Genomic DNA, 27,959 nt, shown 5'->3' with positions numbered 1-27,959 from the left:
TACTTATCATGTGATTAGCGTGGAGTTCCAAAAAAATCTATGATTAGTTTGGTTAAGTCAAACCTGATTTATAGGCGGGATGGAATGTGAGCATGCTGCAGCAGAAATTCTGTCAAGAAGGTGTGTGAGAGTATTTGCTCAATTCAGTGGCTCGTTCTCCCATCAGGATAGAGTCATTTGGCACTATACTCACGAGGGGTGTTCAGTGTCAAGAGTGCCTATTTCCTAGCACGCCGAGAACAAGTTCACAGAATGGATTTAGGCTGGTTATTCTTATGGAGGGCCTCAGTCCCGAATAAAATTAAGCATTTCTGGTGGGGTCTCTGTTTGGGGCACTTCCGGTGGTTTGCAACCTTAATTAGACATAGAGGAGTTCAAATTAATTGAGGCTGCCCGTTATGTGGGGCGGAAGCCGAAGATATGCATTACATTGTGCGTTGGCCGGCGGTGGTGGGCTTTACTAACATCCCATGTTCCGTCAGGATAGGATATGCTAGGTTGTTGCAATTGTGGGCGAGGCATATCTGTTTGAAAATCTGGGAGAAGAGAAGTTTCATCTATGCTTGATTATGGGGGCATAGGAATCTAAAGCTTTTTGAAGGTGCTGAGAAATCTCCGTTGGATGTGGTATTCTTCGCAAGAGGTTTTCAGTCGGAGTTTGCTGTTGCTGCTAACTTGAAGCGGGTTTCCCCAAGGCTGGAAAGACCGAGTAGTGAGGCATGGTCTCCCCTCTGGGGGGGAAGTTTGACAGTTAACTTCTCGGTGTCTCTACTCTCAACTCTCAGTCTCAGGCGGAAAGGGAGTTGGTGTAGGGGTGATGCTTAGGAATTTTATCTCCACTTAGAAAAAGAATGAATTGCTGATATTCCCTAATTTAACGGATCGAATGACCCAAAGTATGTAGTAAGTTGTTGGGAAAGAAAGAAACATAGAGAACAATTTCAATTGTTAAATTAGAGGACATGTGTAATTCATCATTTTCTTGGAAACAACTAGAAATAGCCATCATAAGGGCTAGGCTTGAGGAAAGCTCCTAAAATAAATTTAGACGTGGGATAGGATATTTTGGGCTTGTAGCCTTTATATTATAAAGGCTTGCGGGCTTCTCTTTTCAGCCTGTGTTTATTGTCAATTGCAACTATTTTGGACTTGACTCTATTAATGTATTCAAGCTTAAATTATAATGGTTCTTCTGAAAATTGACATAAATATATTTGAAAAATATCCCTTAAAATAATAACTAATTCTTTGTAAAAGCTCAGTGTAGGAGTATTTGTAATTTCAGAGATATTTATAAATTTTTAAATAATTAATAGTATTTATAATTATGAGAAATATCAGAAGATATATATTATTGAGTTTACTCTATATTTAAAGAAATATTTTTATAACAGTATATATATAATAATTAAAATAAGATACAAGATCATACAAAATACGTAAATCAGTTTTTAATTCATGATGAAGGTTCATAATTATTCATAGCATAAATAGATACTTAACAAGTCTCCAGCCTCCTCACAATATATATATATATATATATATATATATAGAGAGAGAGAGAGAGAGAGAGCGCTAGCAAGGTTTAAAGCAATAGCAGCGGCGACGGAGGCCGCGGCATTTTCCGCCTTGAAACCCCTCACGCTTGCAAACGCTATCACATTTAGCACCAGCAATGCAAATTCCGCCGAATTTTTTGCTCTTGTACAGACATGTTTTCTTCTTCTCTTCTACCCTCAGCCCTTCCGCCGCCGCACCTGGACATATTCCTGCATCCACAACACATATATGACACAATCATCACTTCAAACACCTGTTTATTTTTACTAAAATGAGAATTATATATAGAGAAAATGTAAACAATCCACGTGATATTGCAATTGAGCAAATTAACTCCTTATGAAAAAAAAAAATAGCAATTTTTTACTCACCTGTGTTCTTCAAAATACAATAATTCGTCTCTTGTATTTTTTAAAATGAAGACAGGGATGCAAATTCTTTACTTAAAAAATATACGGGTAAATTACTATTTTTTTTTTTCATATGAGGTAATTTGCTTATTTTAATATCACAATGAAATAAATTATATGTATAGAACGAACCCTGGATCATGAGGAGAAGCATAAACGAGAAAACACATATCACGACTGTTAAATACTTCATGATCTTGATTGTGCGATAGCAGGCTGATTATAAGTATTGCAGCAGCAGGTGTTTTATTAATTTGAGAAAAAGAGTGAGTATGTAAGCATGCGTTATATAGATTACAGTGCTCTTAGTTACGTTGTTGGAGAGTAAAAGAATTGAGGCCAATTGAATTAATTAGAGATAATTAAAATCCTGAAAAGTCATGACTTCTGAGATCAACCTTGGATCTCTACAGATAAGAAGAACAAAAGCTGCTTCTTTCTGAAATTCTGCCAACTGTTGCTCCAAGTTGTCCCTTGAGTGATCGTATCGCTTCAAGAAAATGACTCAATAACAATAAAAAAATATTAACGTCGAGTTAATTGGTAAGTAAAATTCTTATTGTTAATTTATATTATTTAATGCTCTAAATTTACTTGCTAATGTATTTAGCAACGAAAAGTTATTAGCTAACAAATTTAGTAAAATTGTTTAAAATATATATTTAATAGTGTAGATTAGTTAGCAATACAAATTTATTTTTTTTTCGGTTGATATATTTTTCATAAATAGAAAAAGATATAGTACAACAATCATGAATCAAGTAGTGTTTCCTTCAACAGGCCAAGGATACGCCACAATCTATAAAGTACATGTGTAATACAAATTTACTTGTTAATTGACTCTATGTTGGTTTTTGCTTTAATTTTTTTCATAGTTATTGTATCATTTTCTTATTGTGATATTCTATATGTTGGATCTTTGAATTGGGCATTCAATCCAACCTAATACATAATTTACTTTCATGTGGTGTGCCCCAAGGTGCATAGCGGGTCGGGGCGATTCAAAATTGACACGGACCAGCTTGAAGAAGCCCAGCTCAAAACCTATCTAGTATTATTTATGTTCAGTTTTGAGTCTTTAAATAGACTCCAAATAGGTTTATTTTTAAATTTAAGCTCAACCCATGGTCCAACCCAATTGAGGCCCAGATCAAGCCCATTCCAGGCATGTTTTGTATTTACTTTTTTATGAAATTGAAATATCTTTTGAATAATTACTTAAATTTTTATTATTTTATAAAATAAATAAATAATAAATTAAATAAAAAAATTATAACTAGAAAAAAGAGCAGTCAAAGCTACACAACTTAAACAAAAATTTAGTTAACAAGCTTACAAAATAATAAATTTAGATAATGGCAAGCCAAAAAGACTTCAAATATACTTTAAAAAGTAAATAAAGAGTATTAATGAATTAATGTTCTATAAATTTAAAATTAAAAACAATAAAGATAAATTTTTGGTACATTATTCATTAATACTAATTTGAAAAGTAAAAACAATAAAGTTAAATTTTAGAGTTTCAAAAGTTTTAAAAATCTACTAGTATACTCAACTTAAAAAAAAATAAAATGAAATGTACATATTGTGCATTATTAAAACAAAAATGCCCCAATTAGGCCAACCCCACTAACCCAAACTTGACCAGACTCAGGATCAGACAGTCCTAAGTCATTGGACTAGGCTAATCCCTGGTATTAATACTTTAAAACAATTCAAAATAAACTTATTTTTTTTATTGGATCAATCCGCTCCAATCACTGTATATTTTGAGGTGTGGCCCGTGCAATTTTTATGATCCCCACATTATTACGGAACAAGTGTCGATAGCTTATCTGGTCATGCGAGGTGGGATTGGGAGATTCACTTTGGCCTAACAATTAAAATTGAAAGACAAATGTCAATTTAGGACAATAATAATAGAATTTTATTGTAAGGAATTCGCTTATTTTATGGGATTGGACAAGATACGATTGAACTGAATACCTCACCCAATCTTATATTTACTGGCACAGAGGTCAACCTACTTTGGATTAAGACGGTTCCAAATATATAAAGATAAGATTGGAAAAACAATCAAACTTGGCCAACTTATGTGGGATTAAAAAGCAATTGTCTTTTTGAGTCACCCCTAGTACTAAAAAACTCCTAAAAATGGCCTAATCAATCTCTCTATAAGTAAAAATGCCATAGTAGTTTTGGAATATAATATTTTTTAGTGAAGTTCTTATATATATAGTTAAATAACAAAATTTGTGCTTTGTGACGAATTTGCATTATCGCTATGTAGTCGTCACAAATTTATCTGGTGTATTGTCGTGCAATGGTATTGTACGTTACAAATTATTCTACGATGGAATTAAAATGTTTTGCAATTATTCATCGCAAAATCATTTTTTGATTTCGTCGGGACGGAACTCTGGAGGTCGTTGTAAGGTTTGCGATGGGTGGACTTTTTCATTGCAATAATTTTGTGACTAAGTTTATGAGTTTATGATCATCAAGAAATTCGTCACAATTATTTTGTCGAAAATCTGCTCCAAAATTCCGTCACAAACAAGCTCAGTGATATCAAAGTATATATATAGAGGAAATAAAAGGTTCGATCAAAGAAAGAAGACAAGATTGTCCAAATTAAGGCATTAAACCATGGTGATAAACATATATATATATGTAACAGAATCTGATGATATTCATATGAAGGATAGCTAGAGACACTAATCATTGCACGCATGCACTTCTCATGTGGTGCTGAACTAATTGATCACTTGCAATGGTTGTAGCAATAGCAACGACGGCGGAATCCCTGACAGTCGCCGCCTTCGAAGCCCTCGCGCTTGCAAACATCAGCGCAGCTTATGTCGCTCAGACATACTCCCCAGAACTTCTCGCTCTTGTAAGTACACAATTTCTTCTCCTCCACCTTCACCCCTGCATCCGCTGACGAATTACCTTCCGTTTCTGCATCCAATAATATTGAAAAAAAAAAAAAAGAAAGATTTTTATGAATTGTTTGACACGTCTCTCTTTCAAAAATTAAATTAAGTTGAATTTAATATATAGCGATGATGGGTAACCATGATATATGCGTATTGATATGATATCGTTGTATAATATTAAAGTGCGATAAAAGATTTTTCACTTAAATTTAATGAATTCGCAAGTGGATATTTGTAATTTTCTAAAACATCAACATAAATTTTATTTATTTTTATTTATTAACCACCCCCACACCCCAACTGTTGTAGTTCTTTTTCGAAATTATACATAAATTTTAATTTTTTTTATATATTTGCTCCGAACAATGTAGTTATAATTCATATGAACTCAATATAAAAATATAATATTTGGCTCCCTTAAAACTTTTATTTTTGGTTCCGTTCCTAGAAAAAAAATTACCATTGACTATAATATTATAATTGCTATGGCTAAAAATAGTGATAAATAATTTTTATTAACCACAAATATATAAAATCGGATCAAAAAACTACTTTTTCTATCATGAAAATATCACTTGCCATAGTTAAGAGCTATAGTAAAAACACTTGCGTTGGCTTTTAGCCATATCAAATATTTTAGTCGCCCTTGCAAAAACCAAGACCAACAATAGTTGTCTGACCACATGGTCAATAACTATTTACTACGATTATTTATTATTAATTATAATAATTAATCATAATTAAATATTATATTTCTTTTAGTGTGTTCCAATTTAGTGGCTGCTAGAGCCGAAGGACGAGGATGATAATATAATCGAAAAAACCCCATCGCCCATAATTCTTGAAAAAAATATATATATAATTAAGCCATAACTCTAAATTGCTAGAAAAATAATTAATTAATCCAACGAATTAAACAAAGCAGGAACAGGATGAGGAGAATTAAGACCATGGATGAGGAGAATCTGCAGTAGCAGGAGCACAGCAGCCACAGTGAAAAGCTTGGAGTATTTCATCATGTTGATGATGAGCGAGAGAGAGATGAGTGAGAAGAGGCTTAGTTAAAATGATAAATTAAAATGCCTTTGCCCTCCTTTTTATACTAAGGAGGGAATCTCAGAATTAAATTAGAGATAAAGACATCCTCAAAGTCGTGCTTGCTAGCTTCTCATTTTCAACCCTTCATTATTATTACATTTGCAGATATATCAAAAGATAAGAATAAAATAAGAATGTCGTTACTGAATTTATGACAACTTTCTTTTCCAACAGGTGAGGGGGGTGTCTTCTTTTCATCTCAATTTTTCTGCAATGTTGCAATGGAGGAGATCATTTGATGCCACTTTCCATGCCCACTACGTTTTAATTAGTAGATTATAAAATTTTAATTTATTCTTAGTAATATGTAATTATTAAAATTAATATTTTTTCGGTTTTTAAATTTTAGGTATTTCGGTTGGGTTTTGGATGCGTATATTCTCGTCTGCACAAATGACATCATAATAAAGTGGCAAGTACAATTAATAGTTTTTTCTTTTTTTTTTATGACTTTAGTACTTGCTATTTTTAATTTTTAATTTTATAATCCCTAATATCTATAAATAGTATCCCTTTTCTTTGGATGACAGTATTCAAATATGAATTTCATTCATTTATGAATATATGCACCAGAAGAAATATGATATTTCGCTATTCGGATCAATTAAAATAAATACAAATTAATTATAATTGTATAACGATCATTAATTTTTTTTTTTAGTAAGTGAGATCAAAATATTAGTCATAGCTAAAATCATAACAAATGTTTTAGCTATGGCTAACAATCACGATAAATATTAATTAAATAAGGTAAAAACTTATCTATGATTAATAGTATTAATTTATCATAATTTTTAAGTCGTTGTCATTTGTAATATAGTAAAAATTAATTATTTTTATAGTGATTCTATATATATGATTTGAAAAAGACTATTAATCCATTCTTTCACTTAATTTATCTGTTTTACTATTCAAATATTATAATTAATGGATCCAATCAAACTTTTGACAATCATTTTCAGATATTATGAAATCCCATTACGACAGACTAAAGGGGGCCTTAAAGAACCTTTTTTTTTTTTTTTTTCTCTTAAAGACAGCAAATAATTAGTAACATCAGTGACATAATTCAGAATAATAAATTACATTTTTTTTTTTTTTTTTCTCTTAAAGACAGCAAATAATTAGTAACATCAGTGACATAATTCAGAATAATAAATTACATAATTGTAAAATAATATTTTTATCTTACATATAATAGAGCAGGGTCAGCGATATTTAAATAATGAATGAGATTTTATTGTATAGGCATAATTAAAAAATACTTATTGATAAAAAAAAAAAAAAACAACAAGAAATACTTACTTTTTAATGGAGAAACAAAGATCTAGTAGGTGAACAGCCAATTAAATCAAAGGTAAATTAAATATATGCTATCTAAAATTAAATCTAATTATTTAAATATCTCTTGTTCTTCATAATATTAATTATAAGTACAATTTTTAAGAACTTACATCGACATTCTACTTTGGACTGTATATAGAATTTTACAAAAAAAAAATTATATTTATAATTTTATAAAAGATATAAATGCGTATATATTTAAATCTAAATAACTTTAGACATGTAATTATAATTTTATTTAAGATACAAATTTATATAAATAGAAACAATATCGATGTAATTTACTCGTAAATTCTTACGTGTATATGATCTCTTCGTGAATGTTCTTCTATTAATTTAATCACATTAATTTTAAGTCTGGTTTGAACAATTAATAATTAAAGTTATATTAATAAGTCAGCAGCAGTGATCATCCGGTCATTTTTTATTAAAAAATCTGAACCTGTTCCCCAATATCATGAATGATGATGATGATGAATCACCCTCTAATTTCTTGTACAATTTGCCATATATATATATATATATGAGTCAGTTCTGATAATTTTATATCACCAAACACCTTTAATATAATGTTTGAAATCACAAGGCGATTGTTATTGTAAATATTACAGTTTCTTGCTCTTCGGATTAAACTTTTTTTTTAAAAAAAAAATTACGTTTGATATATTTGTTGAGAAATATAATAAAATAATAACTGTTTAAAATATATCAATAATAATAATATACATGCCAAAGTATACATATAACACTAGTAGCATAATAATATGTGATAAATGCATTTTATTAATTTCTACTCCTGAAGTATATTTACAGTGGCGTTTATCGCTCTAAAGTATAAAAAGTAACAAGAGTTCCTCTGATAATTTGTTGTCATAATTTTTAGAATAAAAATGCCCTTGTTATTTATTAATCCCCTTAAAATGTGTGTGTAACTTTTTACTGATAATACTGTAAATACAATTTTTAAAAATTATATTGAGCTTATATATATATATGTCATGTAAAATATACAAAGTTATTATATAATTAATCCATAATATTTTATAATTTTATGAGTAATGATATGATATATTTTTTTATATTTTTATTCAAGTAATAATTCAATATAAAATATCATATAACATTTAATTCATTTTTGTAAAATTATGTGCATCATATATATGGTTACATCATGCATGATTAGTATATATTTATATGTATTTTTAAATAAATAATTTACTCTATAAAACATTACTGCAGATATTGAGTTTCTAAATATTAATTATATCTTACATAATTTATAATAAAACGATGAATCTTGAATATTTTCAAATAAAAGTTTAAAATCACCCAAAAAATTTTTATAACAAATATATTTTAGGGAGGTAAATAAAAAGATTTAGGAAGGACAATTTGTTCTATTGATCCCGAATTTTTTGTTAGGGAATTTTCGCTAACTTCCATATATTAAGGAGGCAAATGTAAAAAAAAAAAAAAGGCAAATGTGATTATAAATATATTTTCATAGTACAAAATATATTTAATCTAATAATATAAAATTAATACCTACACTTTTTCTTAAATTCAAAACCAATACTTTATATATATATATTCGGTATCTATTTCAATAGATGTGAATATAATAATTCACATCATATAAGACTAAGACTGAATGATCCCCATGACTTGGAAGCTGCCTCTTAATTACTTCACAAATAATAATAATAATAATTCCAAACTTTGATAGGTGCAAAATTAATTAAGATGAGAACATCACTTGCATCATGTGGCCCTATAATTTATTTAATTAATCCACGCACCTAACTCTGAATTTTCAATTTAATAAAATATTATATTTCCACTTGATTTTAATTAATTTATACACATACACACTATATTTATATGCATCATTAATCTTGAGGAACTCTGATCAAGTAACTCCGTCGTGCTGAAAAATCAATGGAGAGAAGTTCATCCTGTAGTCAACCCGGTCATCCTCTACCCCATGACCGCTACATCACTGTTCTCAGCATTGACGGCGGCGGCATCAAAGGTATCATCCCCGCTGTTATCCTTGATTTTCTCGAATCTCAACTTCAGGTACGTAATTAACATCATATGTTCAGCTCAATTCTCATGTCATTTATAGTTGATATTGATTCTTGCAATACATGTGATTTGGTACGTATACGTACACAGGAGCTAGACGGCAAGCAAACGAGACTTGCTGACTACTTTGACGTTATAGCCGGAACGAGCACCGGCGGCCTTGTTACCGCCATGCTGACATCTCCCGACGAGAACAATCGACCCCTTTATGCTGCCAAGGACATCAAGCCTTTTTACTTAGAAAACTGCCCGAAAATTTTTCCACAGACGCAGTAATTATAACTCTGTTTTTGCCTTTACTACGTACTTTTCACAAAATTCTTACACAAATAATTAGGTTTGCCGAACTAAACCAATCATAGAAATGCACTTGTATTATTAGTTTTTGTGTATATGCATCAAGTACTTACCTTATAATTGGTTTAAATTCGATCAAATCCGATTTCAAGTTTGAATCAAGTGATGATCTGATGATGTTGTGATGTTATGAAGTTTGAATCAAGTGATGATCTGATGATGTTGTGATGTTATACAGCTCATGGTTTCCGTTTGGGCAAGAGTTGAAATCTTTGTTGGGGCCGTTGTACGACGGGAAGCACCTACATGGGATATTGAAAGAGAAGCTGAAACACACAAAGTTGAGCCAGTCTATTACCAATGTGGTTATTCCAGCTTTTGACATCAAACGTTTGCAGCCTGTGATTTTTTCCACATATGAGGTATGTATTGTTTGTCCACGTGTCCCTTTGCCTTTTGTCTTGGACTACTGTTTCTTGCTCTTCACGTCTTCATCACAGCCAAACGGGGTGAACATCAATTTATCTCTCAAATATTATAAATGAGCAAATTATTCTTTATAAAAAAAAATAACAACTTATCTCTCTATATTTTTATAATGAAGCAATTTACCTTTTTGTCTAAGGAAGTAAGTTGCTTCATTTTAAAAGAAAAGTAAGAAGGTAAGTTGCTCTATTTTTTTTTTAAAAAAAATAAATTACTATTATTTTTTTTATAAGGTGATAAAGAGATTACTTGCATTTTTTCCAAAACTCTGTAATAAAACTAGCTATATATATATATATATGTTATGCTCTCCCTCTGTCCTGGTTTTTTAATATGAGAGTTGAACATTTATAAGTTTTGATTAAGTCTTTTTGTACTTCTATACAACATTACATCATTATTTATATTTCATATAGTTGACTTAATTTTGGTACGTCACAGAAGATATACAATATGATCATCAGAATTTTTGATATAAAAAGGAGTAAATACATATAAAGTACGTACATAGCGAACTTATAAATTATTATTTATTAAATTACTCATACAATATAAAAATACTTAAATATTTTGTATATGTTTACATTATTATCCGTAAAAATAGTGATTATATTAAAGATCAAAATCCCGTCATTATTACCTCAACCGGGATATCAAATAAAACAAATAGAACTAATAAATTATCGATAAAAAAAATAAAGGCAATGCATAATACATTATATATCAAACTTAATAAATAATCACTAATGAATTTTTTAAGCACGTTAATTAATTAACCTGAATATATATTTATTGCAGGCAAAAAGATCAGCATTGTTAGATGCTAAATTTTCAGACATCTGCATAAGTACTTCAGCAGCTCCTACGTTCTTTCCTGGGCATGAGTTCGCGACAAAAGACGAGAAGGGGAATGTAAGAGAGTACAACCTCATAGACGGCGGTGTCGCTGCAAATAATCCGGTATATATATAAGCTCTCAAATACACAATTCAGTTCAGATCTTTTATTACAAAATCGTATTACATCGAATTTCCATTTAATTTTCTTTCTTTCTCTTTTTTCAAAGGCCTTGATTGCTATATCAGAAGTAATGAAACAAATGTTCGATAGCAACATGGAGCTGTTGGGAATGAGGGCTGTGGAATTACCTCGTCTGCTGATCGTGTCAGTGGGCACAGGAGCTGCGAGAGTTGATGAGAAGTATAACACAAAACTGGCAGCCAGATGGGGTATTTTGGACTGGTTGCTGTATGGGGGAACTGCACCTTTGCTTGAAATTTTCACTCAAGCTAGTGCAGATATGGTTGATTTTCACACTTCTTTGCTCTTCCAAGCTCTTTTCTCTGAGGATAATTACCTTAGGATCCAGGTAACATTCATCATTTTTTTTCTTTTTCAAAAACAAAAAGTAATTATTCTAATAATATATAGGATAAATTACAACCAACTCTCCTAAAATTTGACACAATTATAATTACTCGCCCCTCATTGTTTGGAAAATACTTTGTCCTTGTTTTTTTAATAAGAATTGAAAAATTGTAAAAAAAATAACACTGAGTGAAATTTCCTTCTTGCATTTCTAGTCCATTATTTTTAAATTTTAAAAATAAGTAAAATAATTTTATAATTCACCTGAACATTTTAGCCAATTCATAAAAAAAAAAAAAAATAGGTAAAAACTTAACAGAGACTAACGTGGGTTAGTTATTCGACAAACGTTAAAATGAATAAGGTATTTCTAATTTTTTAAACAATAAGAAAGTATTTATTATTATGCAGGAGAACTCGTTGTTATTTACTCTATTTATATCTTATTTTTTCTAAAAAAATGATTATACAGAGTTCTTGCAGCCATGTTATTTTACACAGGATGGCCAAATGGAGAATATGTGTTGCAAAATGTATATGACTGCACATAGTTCTTGTATTATTTTCTAAAATTAATTATTTTTTTTATAATGTATGCAGGAAGAAGTATGATTTTTTGTTATAATTAATTATCATAATTAAAAATAAAAAGATCATAATAAATACTTATTAACTATGATATAAATTTGTTATTAGTCGTCATTTTGAAAGTATGGTCAAAATATTAATTCTAACTATTATTTTGACGACAGCTACAATTATAATAAATATTAATTAATTGAGTGTTAAAATTTAAGTTTTTGGCATTCCTTTAATTTAGTTGTTTTGCATGTGGACGTATATGTATAGGACGATACACTATGTGGGATAGAATCTTCAGTGGATGTTGCGACAAGAGAAAACTTGGACAGACTTGTCACAATTGGTGAGAGGCTGCTTAAAGGTCCTGTTTCGAGGGTTGATTTCTCCACTGGTCTATCTCAGCCCCTCCAAAACGGAGGCACAAATGAGGATGCTATTATCAGGTATTCTTTTATTATTATTATTATTATTGCTTTTACATAATTTTTTAGACCCAAATAAATATTTTTTTAATTTTATTATTATTATTATTGTGATTATTATTATTTCGTAAAGTTAAAAACTAAATGTATTGAATTTTTTATCTTATGGGACTAAAACTGTAATTTTATCCATTTAATATTAATTAATATCTTGATAATATAAAATTGGTGAACTCGTAAAACTAATTGAGGGTTGATTTTGTACTGAACCCCATATTTTCTAATATATTTTAGAAATTATATTAGAAAAATAACTCATTATTTTGTCACTATATATAAATATATATATATATATTCATATGAGCTATTGACAATGAACTTCTAGAGAAGCTTCATCCAAGTCGCTGAAATTGTGGAACATTTTGGTCAGGTTTGCGCGTTTGTTGTCAACTGAAAGGAAACTTCGGTTGGCGAAGAATATAGAGAGCAGGAGACCGACGACGCACGCGCAATTAAGGATCGGCGGCGACGGGATTGGCAGCAGGCTGAAAATGGAGTCAATGGTGAATAATTATAGGGAAAGGTTGATGTCTTACCCCTTAGTGTGTTCTATTAATGTCTCAACTCCCCCTGTTAATAAACTGTTTTGGAAATAAATATTACTATATTAAATTGAATTTCATTTGATTTCATTACATTGAAATTAATTATATTCTTCTCTGTATTATGTCGTGTAATCTGTATACAGATTTAAGATTTTGTTTTATTTAATAGATTGATTGAGGGATTTTTCTTTTTTTCTTTTTTGAAGTAAAATGGATGAACTATTATTCTAGTTTTTAAATATATCAATTACAATCATTAATATTAAATATCAGTATATAACAACTATTTACAACAATAATGATACCTACTACTAAAGTAAAACTACACTACAAAAAAAAAAAGTGGAATTTGGCATGGAACAGACGACCGTTCCATATTGCAACGATTATTGACACTCATGAGGAAAGAAAAATAGTCGATGACGTTATAATCCTCAGTTTTTATGTGTTATAGTTTTGGGACAACAAAATTATTACCAAAAGTGTTTCAAAATAACGATTACAGTTTCTGTTCCTAAAATCGGTCCAAACTTGTAACGGTAAACAATTGGAATGTTTTGGCCGTGATTAAAATCTTAATAAAGGTTTATTATCTTGCTCATAATTTAAGTTTTCACATTAATTTTATTTAAAAACGTGATAAATAATTTTGATCTGCCATGTTTTTTTAAATCATAGTTATTTATGATCAAGGAATAATTTATTTTTTATTTAGAAACGAAACGTAATAAAAAAAAAAAAAAAAGTCGAGACAATTGTGACAATTTGCAAACAAGTCCTTGAACTCCCTGTTAATTAATTCCACTGAAAAAAAAAAAACAATTCCAAGACGTGCTTCATAAATTGCAGAAATTACATCAGACTCTCTACCTAACAAACGTAGAAAGTCTTTCCTTATTCCAAAACACACACAACAGCAACATCAAAATCACCGAAATCATTCAAGAATTATTAGCTAACAGTGTTTAGTGCAAAAACAGCGGCCGCGAAAGCCGCGGCAATGGCCGCTGTGGAAGCCCTCAGTCTGGCACACGGCGGCGCAATTGGCTTTTCTCAGACAAATTCCCTTGAAACGGTGGCTCTGTGATTCGCATTTCCTTGCCTCCGCCACCATTCCTGCAAACCAAATCCATTCATTTCTTTTTCTTATTTCTCAGACAACTTAATTATCTATATTTAATTATTGGAGGCCTCACATACAATTTTTTTTTCATTTTTTAATTAAGGATAAATTATATATTGTCATGCTCTTTTTTACACTTTGTCATCTAAATCTTTTTTAGTCTAACATATTAATTTTACGAAATTTGCACTTTGTCATATATGAATATTTTTTTAGTTTTTTGTCAAAAAAATATCGCATACAATGCACATGCCGAAAAACATCACTACATTGCCCTTAGATATTACATATATACAAAACGTAATTTTTTTCGGGCAAAAAGATCAACCAGAAAAAAAAAATCATACATATAACGAAATGCAAACATTACAAAGTTGAGATAGTAAGTTAACTAAAAAAAAGTTTAAATGACAAAGTAAAAGAACGAACATAATTCAGATGACAAAATGAAACATACCTTTTAATTAATATGCATTGCGCTTGATATTGCTCAATTGTTCACAATACATATAGATATATATTTAGTCTATTTTTAATAATAGTATCTTTTTTTATTTCAAATTTATTGATTGATTTAAAAATATTGATGTATTATGTATTAAATATTATAATAATAGTATGTTGGCTAATTTAGATACATATTCTCAAATAAATAAATAAAATTTAAATGTACAAATCATATTGACATTATTAATTATATGCATTAACATGATATCAATTAAATATATAGTTTGTGTCTGTGTGTGTGCATGTGAATTATCAATAATAAAAAAATAGAAATAAAAACGTTGATGTTATGCAAGTACATTTCACGTGATCACATATAGAATTATTTTATCTTTCTAGTATAAAATTGTATCATTCTTCCTAAAATTCAGATGGTAATTGTAAAATCTACATAATAAAAAGAAAATTACTTTTTTGTTCAAATCAATTGATATTCAAAGTCCATAAGATCCCAACTAATTCGAATTCTACCCTCATCATATCCTAAAACGCAACATAAGTCATAATAAAAAAAATTGAATTATTCCTATATTATAAATAATTACGGCTTAAAAATCATGAAAATTAATGCTATCTATTAAGACCTTACATAAAATCAATACAAAACTTAAGTTTTGATCGTGATAAATGAACATTCACGATGGTTTGAGTTATCGCCAAAATATTTTGCATGATTTTTAAATGTGATTAATACTTTTGACTCGTCATTGGAAACAACGACTAGTAGTTGTTGACATAGCTATAGTTAATTAATATTAATCACGATTTATTATTTTTAACACGGGTATTAACCATAACCAAAAAAAAAAAAAAAATCTTCTCATGAATTTCACTAGTATTTATAGGACTCAAACCCGAACCTTACTTGAGGTCATGTAACTATTTCATCTTACACAAGTGCAACAAATTACTAAAATTGGTGAATATACAGATCTAGGTTCAAATGATGAAAGAAATTACCAGTGGAAAAGACAAGCATCAGCATGACAAAAGCAGTAGCAAACATCCTGAGAAAACAGGCCATTTTTCTCAAACAGTATAGAGTGTGTGATCAGTGCAAGAAAGAGTTGGAATTGAGGTCTATTTATAAGGTTTGAAGCCCCCCTTACATTATTGGGAAAATCGAGTATATGGCAGAGAATAAAGGAGAGATCTCATCAAAGTGTAAATATTACAGACATGCACGCACTAATCTTGTCTCTTCACTTTTTGGATTAAGAACAGCTATAACGTTATGCACTTTAAAGTTGTAAATCTTAAAATTCGGTGTGCATGTAAGAGTATGTCATGTACTTAATTCCCTTTTTGCATCAAAGCATGAGATTTTGTGGATCTACGCTTTCTTTTCTTTATTTTTTTCAAATAAAAAAGAGAATTATATATATTATTATATCAATATTTTTATAAATTGAGTAACTAATTAATACATCATTCGATTAATATAATTGAATACTATGAAATAAATTACAATAAATTCACATAAATCGAGACAAGCATTCTCCTCCTTGGTGATTAATTAATAGAGATGATTATTCGGTAGTATTTAATTATTTGTACAATTATGTTATAGATAATTATATATTCAAGAAACAAGATATATGTATATATATGTGTGTGTATATTTACTTGGAGGTAAAATGATTCATTACGATCTTTTATTCTAAGACTCACTAAATATTGTTAAAACAAAAGGAATTTTCATTAGCATTATTATCAATGATCAAGATAGTTTTGTTACTATTTTCAAATTATCAATATAGTTGTGTTACTATTTTTTTCATTTTTGAGGAAAAATATAATTTTAGTCTTTTAAGTACAAGGGTGGTAATTTTAGTTCTGTTGAAATCAATTTTAAAAATTTGATCTTCACAATTCTGGTCGAAAATTCATAAATTGACCAAAAATCCAGAAATTAGTGTGTCCTCAGTTCACGAATTTTGAAAAATTACAGAGTCAAATTGTAAAAATAACTTCGTAGATGATCAAAATTACCACCCTCGTAATTACAGGATCAAAATTGCAATTTTTCCCTATTCTTTTGTGAAGAATATGGCTACGTTCAAAATTTCTCAACTTTCGGTTGAAAAAGGAATCGAGTTGTTGCATGAAATGGCAAGAAGTACTATTTCAAACAAATATGATCTACCAAAACTTCATCTGCTGTATTCTTTTGAGATATTCTGAAAGTAAATTGTTGTTAATTAAAATTGATGATCAGTCCTTTTTTTTTTCTTTTTTTTCAGTTCACCCTTTTTGTGATGACAGATGAACTTCAAAGCGAAGAAAATGATTAAAATCACAAATAATAAAGAAATATAGGACCACGATGCTTGTACCCCCACTCTACTCAATGGATTTAATTTAAGTTTATAGTAGCAAAACAATTGCAAATAAGTCCTTGAACTCTTATTAATTCCACCAAAAAACAACGCTCAGACATGCAATAAATAGCAGAAATTACATGAATCACCATCCACTAACGGAAAGACTTCACCCAACTGACGTGTGGGAAAGTCCTTTCTTATTGAAATATTACTGAATTACTACACTCATGGAGTTGTAGTGATTGATTGTTATTGATCTAACTCTCCATAAAGGAAAAAGAGCTAGGGTTTAACAGTGCTTAGTGCAATAACACCGGCGGCGGAAGCCCCGGCAGCGGCCGCCGTGGAAACCCTCAGTCTGGCACACCGCCGCGCAATTGGCTTTTCTCACGCAAATTCCCCTGAACCGGTGGCTCTTTGATTCGCATATCCTTGCCTCTGCCACCATTCCTGATCATCATAAATTCAGACCATTAGAATTAATAGTTATTAATTGGCTGCAACTCTTATAAAGATCATAATATCTGAAAAATAACTTATTTTTTAATGTTGAAGGGATGCTTTATTTTTTTTTATTTAATTTGATTCATGTTCGTGTCACCTATTCGTATCACTTAATAACAATTCTGACAAATAATATTAATAATTAAATAAATAACAAAGGTAAAAAAATATATGTACAATTAATAAATATTATGAGAGGTACGGTCGATGTAATCGAGGATTTTCACAGCCTTATTTCTAAATATTTGAAAAGAAATTATTAAATTTAATATTACGTATTTTCACGAAAAGAAATATTTTTTTTATGTGTCCGATACATACTCAACGGATGAGTCGCGAATACTCCATAATACTTTCGGCGTAAAATTATATTTTTATTCTCGATCGGGAGCGTTCGATGTTGCATGTAAAATCTACGTCCACGATACAAGAACATATATAACGAAGAGTGGTGCAAAAGAGATGAGAAATTACCAGAGGAGAAAACAAGCATGAGCATGAGGAAAACAGCAGCAAACAACCTCAGAAAACTGGCCATTTTCTTCTCACACTGAATGTGTATGTGTGTGTATTTGTGCTTATGTATTTCTTGCTCTCTATCCCTCTATTTATAAGGATTAACATGCAATGAAATGGTGATTTTCAGGAAAACAAAAAAGTAAAAGTATATCAAAACATGAGTCATGACTACTCACATCTTCTCCTTTTTGGCCTAACTTTAAATTAAAATAGTTACTGTATATGCTAATGAGGTGTAGTGCATATCAAAGTGTGAGATTTTTGTGGCTCCTCACTTTTGTGCACATTTTAGCTTTCAAACTCTCCTTTTCCCCCTTTTTCTTGGTACCCTTTTCCCTTTCTCCCATTGTGTAGCAGCTTCTGTGGGTAAACTTCAAATTTAAATGCCCAATTTCCATCACCAATACATTAAAGATGCCCTGTTTGATCGGTAAAATTGAATTTTTTACAATCAAAAAATTGTTTGTTTGAGTTTCACGAACGTGAATGTATATCTACTTCTACAATAATGGTTTTTTTTTTCTTAATTCCCTTTGAATTATTCATTTATTTAAATTATTAATATATTAAATCATAATTTATTAATTGATATATTAAATTGTGTGCTACTAAAAAAAATTAAATAAATAAACCCATCATGATGCACCAAGATCTCAGTGTGGTCTATTCATTCTTGGCCCCATAGGTCCCTTTTTCTATTTTATTTCACCAGTGATGTTTCTAGCTAGTAGTTGAACAATTTTTTTGAACGGATAGATACATCTCGTATATACAATATTTATTTTGAGAAAAATATTATTTAAATTAAATTTAATTATGTAACGAATATACACACTTATTATGTATTTAATCATTTAGCTTAAATTATATATTTATCACATAATAAGTAAATCAAATCTGATCAAATCGGTGTGAATTGGAATTTTTCCTATTTTGGTGTATAATGGTAAAGCAAAAGGTCATACATCATGTGTTCACATTGTGATTTATGTTTCTATTTTGCACCTTTTGACATCGTTATCTTTTTTTTTTTTTCCTGTTTTGTATTTAAATCGCTTGATTCTCAAAATTGCAAATAAATCCATGTAACATACGCCCCAAATTAAGGGAAAACCTCATAATAGGGGCAGTTCTATAAAGGATAATTACATCGTTTCTTTTCAAGCTTGATCTAATTACACATAGATTCCTTACAACGGTTAAAACACTATAACGATTTTGATAAAATGACTGTTTTATCCTTTATTACAAATACAGACCTCTTTTGAGGTTTAAAATTTTCAAATTACAGATACTTTTCCTAGGATTTTTGGTATGAAAATTGCCCTCTTCATTTTAGTTCTATGACTGCTGCTTGTGCTTAGGTCATCAATACCTTCACCTAATCCGTGTTGAGCATCGGAACTAGCACCCGCAACACCAAGGTACATCTTGAAGTCTGGTAGTTGAGGCTGAGAGAACAAATCCTCAATCAGACCCACATACTTGGTGTCATGCAAGCTTATCTCAATTAATTTCTTCAAGCAAAATCAGTGTCTTTCTTTTCCCCTAAAACAGACGAATTTTAGTTGACAGAAGCACACATGCAGAATGCAAGAAAGAACTTGAGAATTCAGAACTTGCGTCTTGCCTCAGAGCTGTTGGCCGTTTCTCTGGAAGGCTGCACCATTCCGAGGAAAAATCAATTTAAGAAAGAAACTGATGTTACCTTTTCCATTAATAATAATCAGCAATCCTTAACCTTGTTATGCTTTGCAACCTCCTCAAACACATCAACTTTCGGACCTGACGCCATTATCTCCTATAACTGCACAAACATCTTACCGATCAAAACTATCCCAATTAACATTCGAAGAGATTATGTGGAACTTCAAGAATTTAATCATCTGGCACCCGAAATCTTTTCTTGCACCTATGGTTACAGGAAATTCCCAACTCCAGGATACGAGGAAATTATAAAAGATTATTATCCGATCCTGAGGTACAACAGATCAAACAAAAATATTGCGACTATACGACTTTAGATGCAGGGTAGGTAGATCTTTTTTCTAAATTTCAGATCAGAAGGAAAAAGAAAACATTTTTTTCCCACAACCAGTGTGGAAATAAATTACTTTCTTTCAGAAACGAAGAGAATATTTGGAATTTCATCTCAATAATAGAGATCTGCTCAAAACTTTTGAACCCCGTGAACTAAGAAAATTTACTACCAAAACAGAAACACATTTCATCATATTTGGAGAAAAAGTGAAAGAACCAACAACTTAGCTTAAGGACAGACTATTAGTTCAGAACAAGGACCAAGAATTAAATTACTACTGTGCACTCACCGGATAATTTGAAAGGGTTATGACCGTTTCGGACTAGGTCAAAATGGTACAAAATCGATAACACCAAAGTGCGCCAACCAAAACAATGCACCCAAATGTAATGAACCAACAATGATAAGATTATATGGAGCACCAAGACCATCGCCAACAGGTTAAACAGCTCCTCCGTCTACATCGGGTAAGCCCCCAAAATCCACCTCCCACACTTCTCATTCTTTATTGATTGTATTGTTCCATCAGGGAGTTTTAAAGAGGCTTCAGGTTTTAGGGGCCTTAGTTTCTTAAAGGCTGCTGCAATAGCACACGTATGAGCTGATACCCCACTGCCAATAATCCATAGGTTGTTGCACATATATGCAGTTTTAGTAAGTGATAGTGATGTACCTGCAAAATCTTCAAGGTCAGCAAAGTTGGAACATAGTTGGCTGGAGTTGTGGCTTTGTAATGCCTTCAAGGCCTCTGTCTTTATGAGCTTAGAGAAGCTCTCCTGAACCTCTGTTACCAGGGTTTCTTGCAGGTTCTTTTCTCCAACTCCAGCTTTGCAGTCAATGCTTTGTATAGGGAAGTCTGGCATTTCTTTTCCTCTGTTCTGCAAGATTCCTGTACCAATCAGGAAAACCAGTCAATTTAAAACAAGTTTCCCTAGAATGCCCATTCTTTTTACAATGATCAAAATGCAGCTGTTTCTTGTCAATGAGTCCCCCTTTCTTGAAAGTCCCTTTGTTGTTAATTTGTTTCTTTGTTTCTCCAACTTGTGCTGCCATCACACCTTCCCTGTCAATGCATGTGATGCCAGAGTACACTCCTCTTTGTTTTTCCACTCTTTGGACCGTAGAATAGGTTTTACCAACCGTGGGCAATGGATCCACCAACAGCACTTGATTCATCAAATGGTCATAAGCGTCGTTTAAGTCCCATTAGGAACTGCATCAGCTGGTTGGAGGCCACTCATTCAGACAATTTCTTGCTTGCTCCACAGGAGCATAGAGGCAGAGGGTCCAAACATCCCAATTCGTCCCAAAGCTTCTTCAATTTGGTGAAATAAACAGCCACTCACATACTCTCACCAACTTTTGATTCAAGTTCCAACCACAGGTCCCTTGCTGGAGTAGCATAGAGAAAAGCTTCTGCGATTTCTTTGGATATGGAGTTCAAGATCCACGATACAACCATATAATCATTTATCTGCCATTGTTCCATTGCATTTTTGTCTTAAACGGGTTTGTGACATGTCCTATCGATGAATCCTAATTTTTGTTTGGCTCCCAACGAGAATTTGATGGATCTAACCCACAAAAAGTATTTGTTTCCATTGAGTGCTACTGAGACCAGACTCATTCCAGGGTGGTCATTCCCTTGTAATTTCAGATTTTCAGGTACATTCTTGTAGTTTGTTGTACTACTACCCTCAGCTGCAATTTTGTCCACCATTGGCGAGAAGTGGTGATCATAATCAAGAAAAACTGGGAATGGAAGAAAGAACAGCAATATTTCAGAGTCTACTGCTCTGATGCCATGTTGAGTAACAAGCCAAGGAAGGAAAAAACTTCATTGAAAGAAGAAGGGAGAATTCAGTTTTACAAGTGCAGTGCTTCCAAGAACCAGAACTGGTGAATTTAAATACAACTGGAAAATACCTAACTAGCTAATCATAACTGACAAACTAAAGAAGTGAAGAAAAATGTGTATTTAGAAGCACGACTTTAGGCCAAGAGAAAAAAAAAAAAAAAAAGAAAGAAAAAAGCGAGTGTTGCTGCTACAGTTCCTTTTCCTTTCTCTGTTCTTAAGTCTGCTATTGCTGCTCTTCTTGAGCTGAAATGTCACCACCTCCTCCAACTTCATCAAGTGGTTATTTATGGCACGACGCTGGAGGAACCGGCAGAAGAAATCGGAGGAAACATGGAAAGTCATGGTAGAATTAAGATCTTGCCGCCTTAGATGGCCGAGAAGGACGAGTGTCTGTTCAAGTGTGGAACATGATCACTATGTTTGAATTAATGTTTTTGATGTTTTGGAGATAGAGAGAGAAAAATAGAGATAAGTATGTGTATGTATATATAGTATTTTGTTTGTTAGTGAAATATAATATATATATTTATGTTAAAAGAAGAATAAAAAAAAAATTAAATTACAATTGCACATCTAGTGGAGGTGTGCAAAACACAAAAACAAACAAGGTTTTGTATTTTGGCCCATCTCTAAAATGGGCCAAAACACAAAACCAAACATTGTGGATGAGTTTGTATGGATCTGCAGTGTAGAACACGGTCTGGCCATGTTGGACAATATAGTCGTGTCCTCCAATCCCCTTGGTTCTAACTCAAATTTTAACGATTGTACTAAAATTGTAATAATTTATAAAAAAAAATTAATGATTAAAGTTGTGCCTCAAAATATTTAGTGACCAACATCAATTTTGACCCAATATAGCGATCCAGAATTGTAATTCACCAGCCAACTAACATCCCACTTTTGATTCCCAATTATTGCTTGAATTAGTTAAATTAATGTTTCTATATTAATGCAACTAAAAGAAAGTGCAAATTATTACTTATAAGGTATGTGATGATTATATGCTAAGTTTATGTAAACTATATAATGTGTAGTCTTAATTATCTTTGTCAAAATAGCATCATCTCTTAATACTTTAAGAAGTTGTACAAATGAGATTTAACGAAAAATATCTGAATGTGTATAAAGGTCCAACTGACTTAACGTCGTTAGTAAAATCGTTAGGCTTGCACGGACGTGATCTTTATGATTGTTAAAAGTATCTGAATGAAGTTTTAGGCATTTTTGCCCTCTAAATACTTAAATATTTGTTTGAATTGTTATGTACACTTGTACCCAAAAAAATTAAAAAAAAAATTATATTTGAAAAATCAATCCAGCTACACCGAAAGATAATATAGCAGTTTAGTTGTAAATTTATTACTTTTGATTTCTAAAATCATGCTAAAGCGAGTAACAAATGAAAACTAATAAATGTAAAATAATAAATTAGATTGCAACGGAAAAAATAATTAAAAAAATTGCAATGATTTTTTTTAACAATTAAAAAGTGTGACTGTCACATTAACATCATATCAGCATCAGTATAACAGTTTTGCTAACAATGTTAAATGAGTTAGACCTTTTTTATACATTTTAAATATTAAAGGGTGTCTATGATAATTAATTAGAAATGGACAAATTTACTTAAACAGTTGCATTATGTTTGTTTTCGTTTTCAAATTATTTTCGAGACAAGTTAAAACATATCCAATGTTTGTCATCATTCAAAAACACTTTATTTAGGTGTTTTAAACTATTTTCGCACAAATACATACATATATATAAATATATATAAAAAATGCATGATTTGACAATAATTTGATAATAAATATTAATTTTTGTCTCCTAAAACACAACATTAAACATATAATACTTATTTTAAATTATTTCCAAAAACAAATCCAAACATACATACTATCCCTAACATATACTTATTTATCTTTATTTTTATCTCTCTATTCCCACAAAACACAACAAAACACTCAGAAAACGAATCCAAACGGTATATTGTATTTTTGTTTTTCCTCCCTTTTCCAGTCTCGCTGAAAAACTGAGATTCACACATGATTAAATCATACAGCTCATTTCTAAGTATAGAGCTGTCTTTTTCCCGGGGACTCTCTCATCCTTAAATCTTCTCGCACATTGACATTCGCTCTCTCTCTCTCTCTCAGAGCGCACTGACACAGGGAAGCATTTTTCAACGCACAAAAGACTCAACTCCGCCACCATTGAGGAACCCTCTTCTCCCATCTTTCAGAAACTAATTCAAGAAACAGAAAACCGCAGCTTTATTTTCACAAATAGAGAAGCAGGAGAAGAAAAAGAGTTGATCTTTAAAGTCTTGCTGTGTGTAGTGCGTGTTCTTGCTCAACTACAGCACTGTACATGGACTCCAAGTCCTTAAGATTCATAACCCACCAATCATTCTTCGCTGCCGTCAGATCTGATGACCTTCAGACCCTCAAGAACCTTATCGAGAATGAAGGGTCTGATCCATCTTCTTTGGTCGCCCTTCAAAATGATGAGAAGGAAACTGCGCTGTATATCGCCGCTGAGAATAATTTCTTTGAGATTTTCATCTACTTGCTCGGTTTCTGCGACTTGCAGACTGTCATGATCAGGGCTAAATCGGACATGGATGCCTTCCATGTCTCAGCAGCAAGGGGACACCTCGGTATATTCATAGTCCCTTTTGCTGTTTTACTATCAAGATTTAGTTTAAGTTTTCAGTTTTGTTGTTTAATTGGATGAATTTTGCTGATGTTAAAGTTTCGTTGATGGGGAAATTGTGAAAAATTCATTGATAAAACTTAAATTATGCAGGATAGAGCTTTCTGAGCTCATTCAGAAGTGATATTTATCAACTCTTGTTATTTTACAAAGCTACTTACTTCATATGTACTTTGTTAGAAATGGCAAATTCTGCAGTCTTTCAGCTTTGAGTTATGGATTATAGGTACAGACTAAACTTCCACCTGCTGCAGCAGAAGAAAGTAATCACTTTAACTTTCATATCTGTAACATGGACAACTGCTAAACAATATGTCAAGGTTATTGATTGTTGAGAAATAGTGGTCATGGTGGCGAGGTAAAATATAAATTGGCAAAGTAGTTCAGCCGAATGCTTTGATGAGATTGTGGGGGCCTTGTGGAGTTAAAAGAGTTCTTGGGTGAATGAAAATCATCGAGTTTTCTATTGTAATCAAGAGTGAATTGTAATAAATGATAAACTTTTTTCTTGGTCTTCGACTTTGTTAAGGAGGTACAAGTCTAAATATAAGCAGTTCTGCCTATAAAAACCTCCCCTTGAATTAAGTCTTGATTGATTCTGGACACTGCCCCAAACAATTCTGCGCTGCTTGAAATTTCCTTTTCTTTGTTAGATTCCATGTTTCCAGTTTGGGGGCATAGCTTGAGCTGGTGAGCATATTATTTAGTTGCAAAACAAAGAAATTATTCCACTGGCATTTGTTGTCTTTGTGACAATGACTAGATTTATTTCAGTTTCAATTTTTAGAACCCTTGAGTTTCCGGTGGAAGCTTAGGATTTCTTCTTGCTCTGAATTTACGTGCTTGGATGTTTCAGGGGAACTTGAAAAAGTTAATTTGCTTCATCTTAAAGTGGGATTTTAATGCTTGTATTGCTCTGCAGAAATATGGCACCTTTCAGAATTTCGATATATAACTAGTAATCCTGATTTCTTCTTTGGCAGGAATTGTGAAGGAACTTCTTGCCAGGTGGCCTGAGCTTTGTAGAGCATGCAACTCCTCAAACACAAGCCCTCTTTATTCAGCTGCTGTCCAGAATCATCTAGATGTAGTGAATGCGATATTAGATGCAGATCTGAGCTCAATAAGGATTGTGAGGAAAAATGGAAAAACTGCGTTGCACACAACAGCGAGATATGGCCAATTGGATATTGTAAAAGCACTTATTGGAAGGGATCCAGGGATTATCCCTATCAAAGACAAGAAAGGCCAAACTGCTCTGCATATGGCTGTAAAAGGTCAGGATACTTCTGTGGTTGATGAATTACTGGAAACTGATCATTCAATATTGAATGAACGGGACAAGAAGGGGAATACTGCTGTGCACATAGCCACACGGAAAAGCCGTTCTCAGGTATATATTCACTGTTATGTTCTTGGTAGGATGAAATTTGACTGATCTGTTTTTCATGCTTTGTTGTTTACCTTCTTTGACTGTATGTCCATATAAATCCTATCTCTACACACACCCCGTGATATAATAAAACAGAAGAGAGAAAGAGAGAATAGATAAACCAGAAATGGAAATTTTCTCATCTATCATTCTATTCTGGTTCTTGAAATCCCACTAGACTTTCATGGAACTAGCCCCTTTCTACCTAGCAATGAATCGAAATATTAAATAAGTGTACAACAGCATTTACGAATATCACATCCTTTATGAGTTAGTTATGCTAATTCTATTTTACTCTTTGACACACCCATGAAGCAGCTTTTTCTTATCACGAAAATCCTGCTTCTTCATTTTCTTACCAACCTAATGATTTGATGCTGTTACAGATAGTTGCCCTTTTGCTGACGTATAGATCCATTGATGTCAACGCCATTAACAATCAACGTGAAACTGCAATGGACATAGCTGACAAACTCCAATATGGAACACCTGCTCTGGAAATTAAGGAAGCTCTCATAGATGCTGGTGCCAAGCATGCAAGACACGTTGGCCAAGTTGATGAAGCAATGGAACTCAAAAGAACTGTGAGCGACATTAAGCATGAAGTGCAGTCCCAACTCATACAAAATGAGAAAACACAGAGACGAGTTTCTGGCATTGCAAAAGAACTTAAAAAGATTCACAGGGAAGCCGTCCAAAACACCATTAACTCTGTGACAGTAGTAGCTGTTCTTGTTGCCTCGATTGCTTTTGTCGCATTGTTCAACTTGCCTGGTCTGTATCTGACAGATGGTGCGGAAGCAGGGGAAGCCCGCATTGCTGATACTGTTGCTTTTCGTGTTTTCTGCCTTCTGAATGCTACAGCACTGTTCATTTCTTTGTCGGTGGTTGTTGTTCAGATCACTCTGGTTGCCTGGGACACAAGGGCTCAGAAACAAGTCGTCTCCGTAGTGAACAAGATGATGTGGGCTGCCTGTATTAGCACCTGTGGAGCATTCCTGTCGATATCTTTTGTTGTCGTTGGAAAGAAAGGCTCCTGGATGGCAACAACTATAACCGTGTTGGGTGCTCCCATTCTTGTCGGTACTCTAATTAGTTTGTGCTACTTTGTCTTCCGACAGCATTTTGGGATTTTTGGTAGTGATTCTCAAAGACGCATCAGGCGTGCAAGTGGAAGTAAATCTTTCTCATGGTCTTATTCTGCAAATTTTTCGGACTTGGATGACTATAACTCAGATGAGAAAATTTATGCATTATGAGGTCATGGACTGGCTTAAGCTGCTTCACGGTGCTCCAAAGTGACAAATGGCGACAAATTGATTTCGCATGATGTACTTCAATATGGAGATCTTTCAAGGGCTATCATAGTATAAGGTTTTTCTCTTACCCTGCCACGGTGTAGGCCTGATTTGTACATATATGCAATGGTTCTAGCTTTTTGCCTACAAAGATTGGGTTGTTTTGGTCAAAACAGATGATACCAAATTATGTTCATGCACATGAGAATATATGTCAAATGTGGAGACCTGATGCATTGTTAAATCTTCCCTTCTGCAGATTTCTAAGTTTCATGCAACAATTCTGTTGCCGATTATGTTCATCTGTGCTCTCTGTGCTGGTTCATTACAAGCAAAGATTCAAGCACCAATTAATTCTTGGATTCCTAACCAAAGGTTGTGTTTTTCCCACGCCAAGTATTTTTGTTGGTGAGGTTTGTGAAATGTGAGGGGTTTT

The 27,959-nt window shown here is 32.0% G+C and overlaps 6 protein-coding genes across 6 annotated transcripts; 2 read left to right on the top strand and 4 right to left on the bottom strand.

Moving 5' to 3' along the window:
* Window positions 1,558-2,249, bottom strand: LOC105156202 (defensin Ec-AMP-D1-like). The gene is made up of 2 exons (XM_011072274.2): window positions 2,103-2,249; window positions 1,558-1,769 (listed from the first exon to the last, which is right to left on the bottom strand). Exons 1-2 carry the CDS (start codon window positions 2,161-2,163, stop codon window positions 1,576-1,578), a joined length of 255 nt encoding a protein of 84 aa, XP_011070576.1. The 5' UTR covers window positions 2,164-2,249; the 3' UTR covers window positions 1,558-1,575.
* On the bottom strand, window positions 4,577-5,958 carry LOC105156201 (defensin Ec-AMP-D2-like). Its single transcript, XM_011072273.2, has 2 exons — window positions 5,859-5,958; window positions 4,577-4,931 (listed from the first exon to the last, which is right to left on the bottom strand). The coding sequence occupies exons 1-2, from the start codon at window positions 5,926-5,928 to the stop codon at window positions 4,735-4,737; spliced, it is 267 nt and encodes an 88-aa protein (XP_011070575.1). The 5' UTR covers window positions 5,929-5,958; the 3' UTR covers window positions 4,577-4,734.
* LOC105156319 (patatin-like protein 2) lies at window positions 9,254-13,271 on the top strand. The gene is made up of 7 exons (XM_020699443.1): window positions 9,254-9,430; window positions 9,530-9,711; window positions 9,975-10,158; window positions 11,021-11,182; window positions 11,289-11,591; window positions 12,440-12,615; window positions 13,025-13,271. Exons 1-7 carry the CDS (start codon window positions 9,290-9,292, stop codon window positions 13,248-13,250), a joined length of 1,374 nt encoding a protein of 457 aa, XP_020555102.1. The 5' UTR covers window positions 9,254-9,289; the 3' UTR covers window positions 13,251-13,271.
* LOC105156200 (defensin J1-2-like) lies at window positions 13,963-15,887 on the bottom strand. The gene is made up of 2 exons (XM_011072272.2): window positions 15,790-15,887; window positions 13,963-14,315 (listed from the first exon to the last, which is right to left on the bottom strand). Exons 1-2 carry the CDS (start codon window positions 15,851-15,853, stop codon window positions 14,155-14,157), a joined length of 225 nt encoding a protein of 74 aa, XP_011070574.1. The 5' UTR covers window positions 15,854-15,887; the 3' UTR covers window positions 13,963-14,154.
* On the bottom strand, window positions 17,214-18,274 carry LOC105156199 (defensin J1-2-like). Its single transcript, XM_011072270.2, has 2 exons — window positions 18,132-18,274; window positions 17,214-17,603 (listed from the first exon to the last, which is right to left on the bottom strand). Exons 1-2 carry the CDS (start codon window positions 18,193-18,195, stop codon window positions 17,443-17,445), a joined length of 225 nt encoding a protein of 74 aa, XP_011070572.1. The 5' UTR covers window positions 18,196-18,274; the 3' UTR covers window positions 17,214-17,442.
* LOC105156198 (ankyrin repeat-containing protein At2g01680) lies at window positions 24,166-27,752 on the top strand. The gene is made up of 3 exons (XM_011072269.2): window positions 24,166-24,737; window positions 25,777-26,186; window positions 26,612-27,752. Exons 1-3 carry the CDS (start codon window positions 24,449-24,451, stop codon window positions 27,482-27,484), a joined length of 1,572 nt encoding a protein of 523 aa, XP_011070571.1. The 5' UTR covers window positions 24,166-24,448; the 3' UTR covers window positions 27,485-27,752.

This window comes from Sesamum indicum, linkage group LG2 (assembly GCF_000512975.1).
Source record: "Sesamum indicum cultivar Zhongzhi No. 13 linkage group LG2, S_indicum_v1.0, whole genome shotgun sequence".
In the NCBI taxonomy this organism is placed as follows: Eukaryota; Viridiplantae; Streptophyta; class Magnoliopsida; order Lamiales; family Pedaliaceae; genus Sesamum; species Sesamum indicum.
This window is presented reverse-complemented; position numbering and strand designations above follow the sequence as displayed.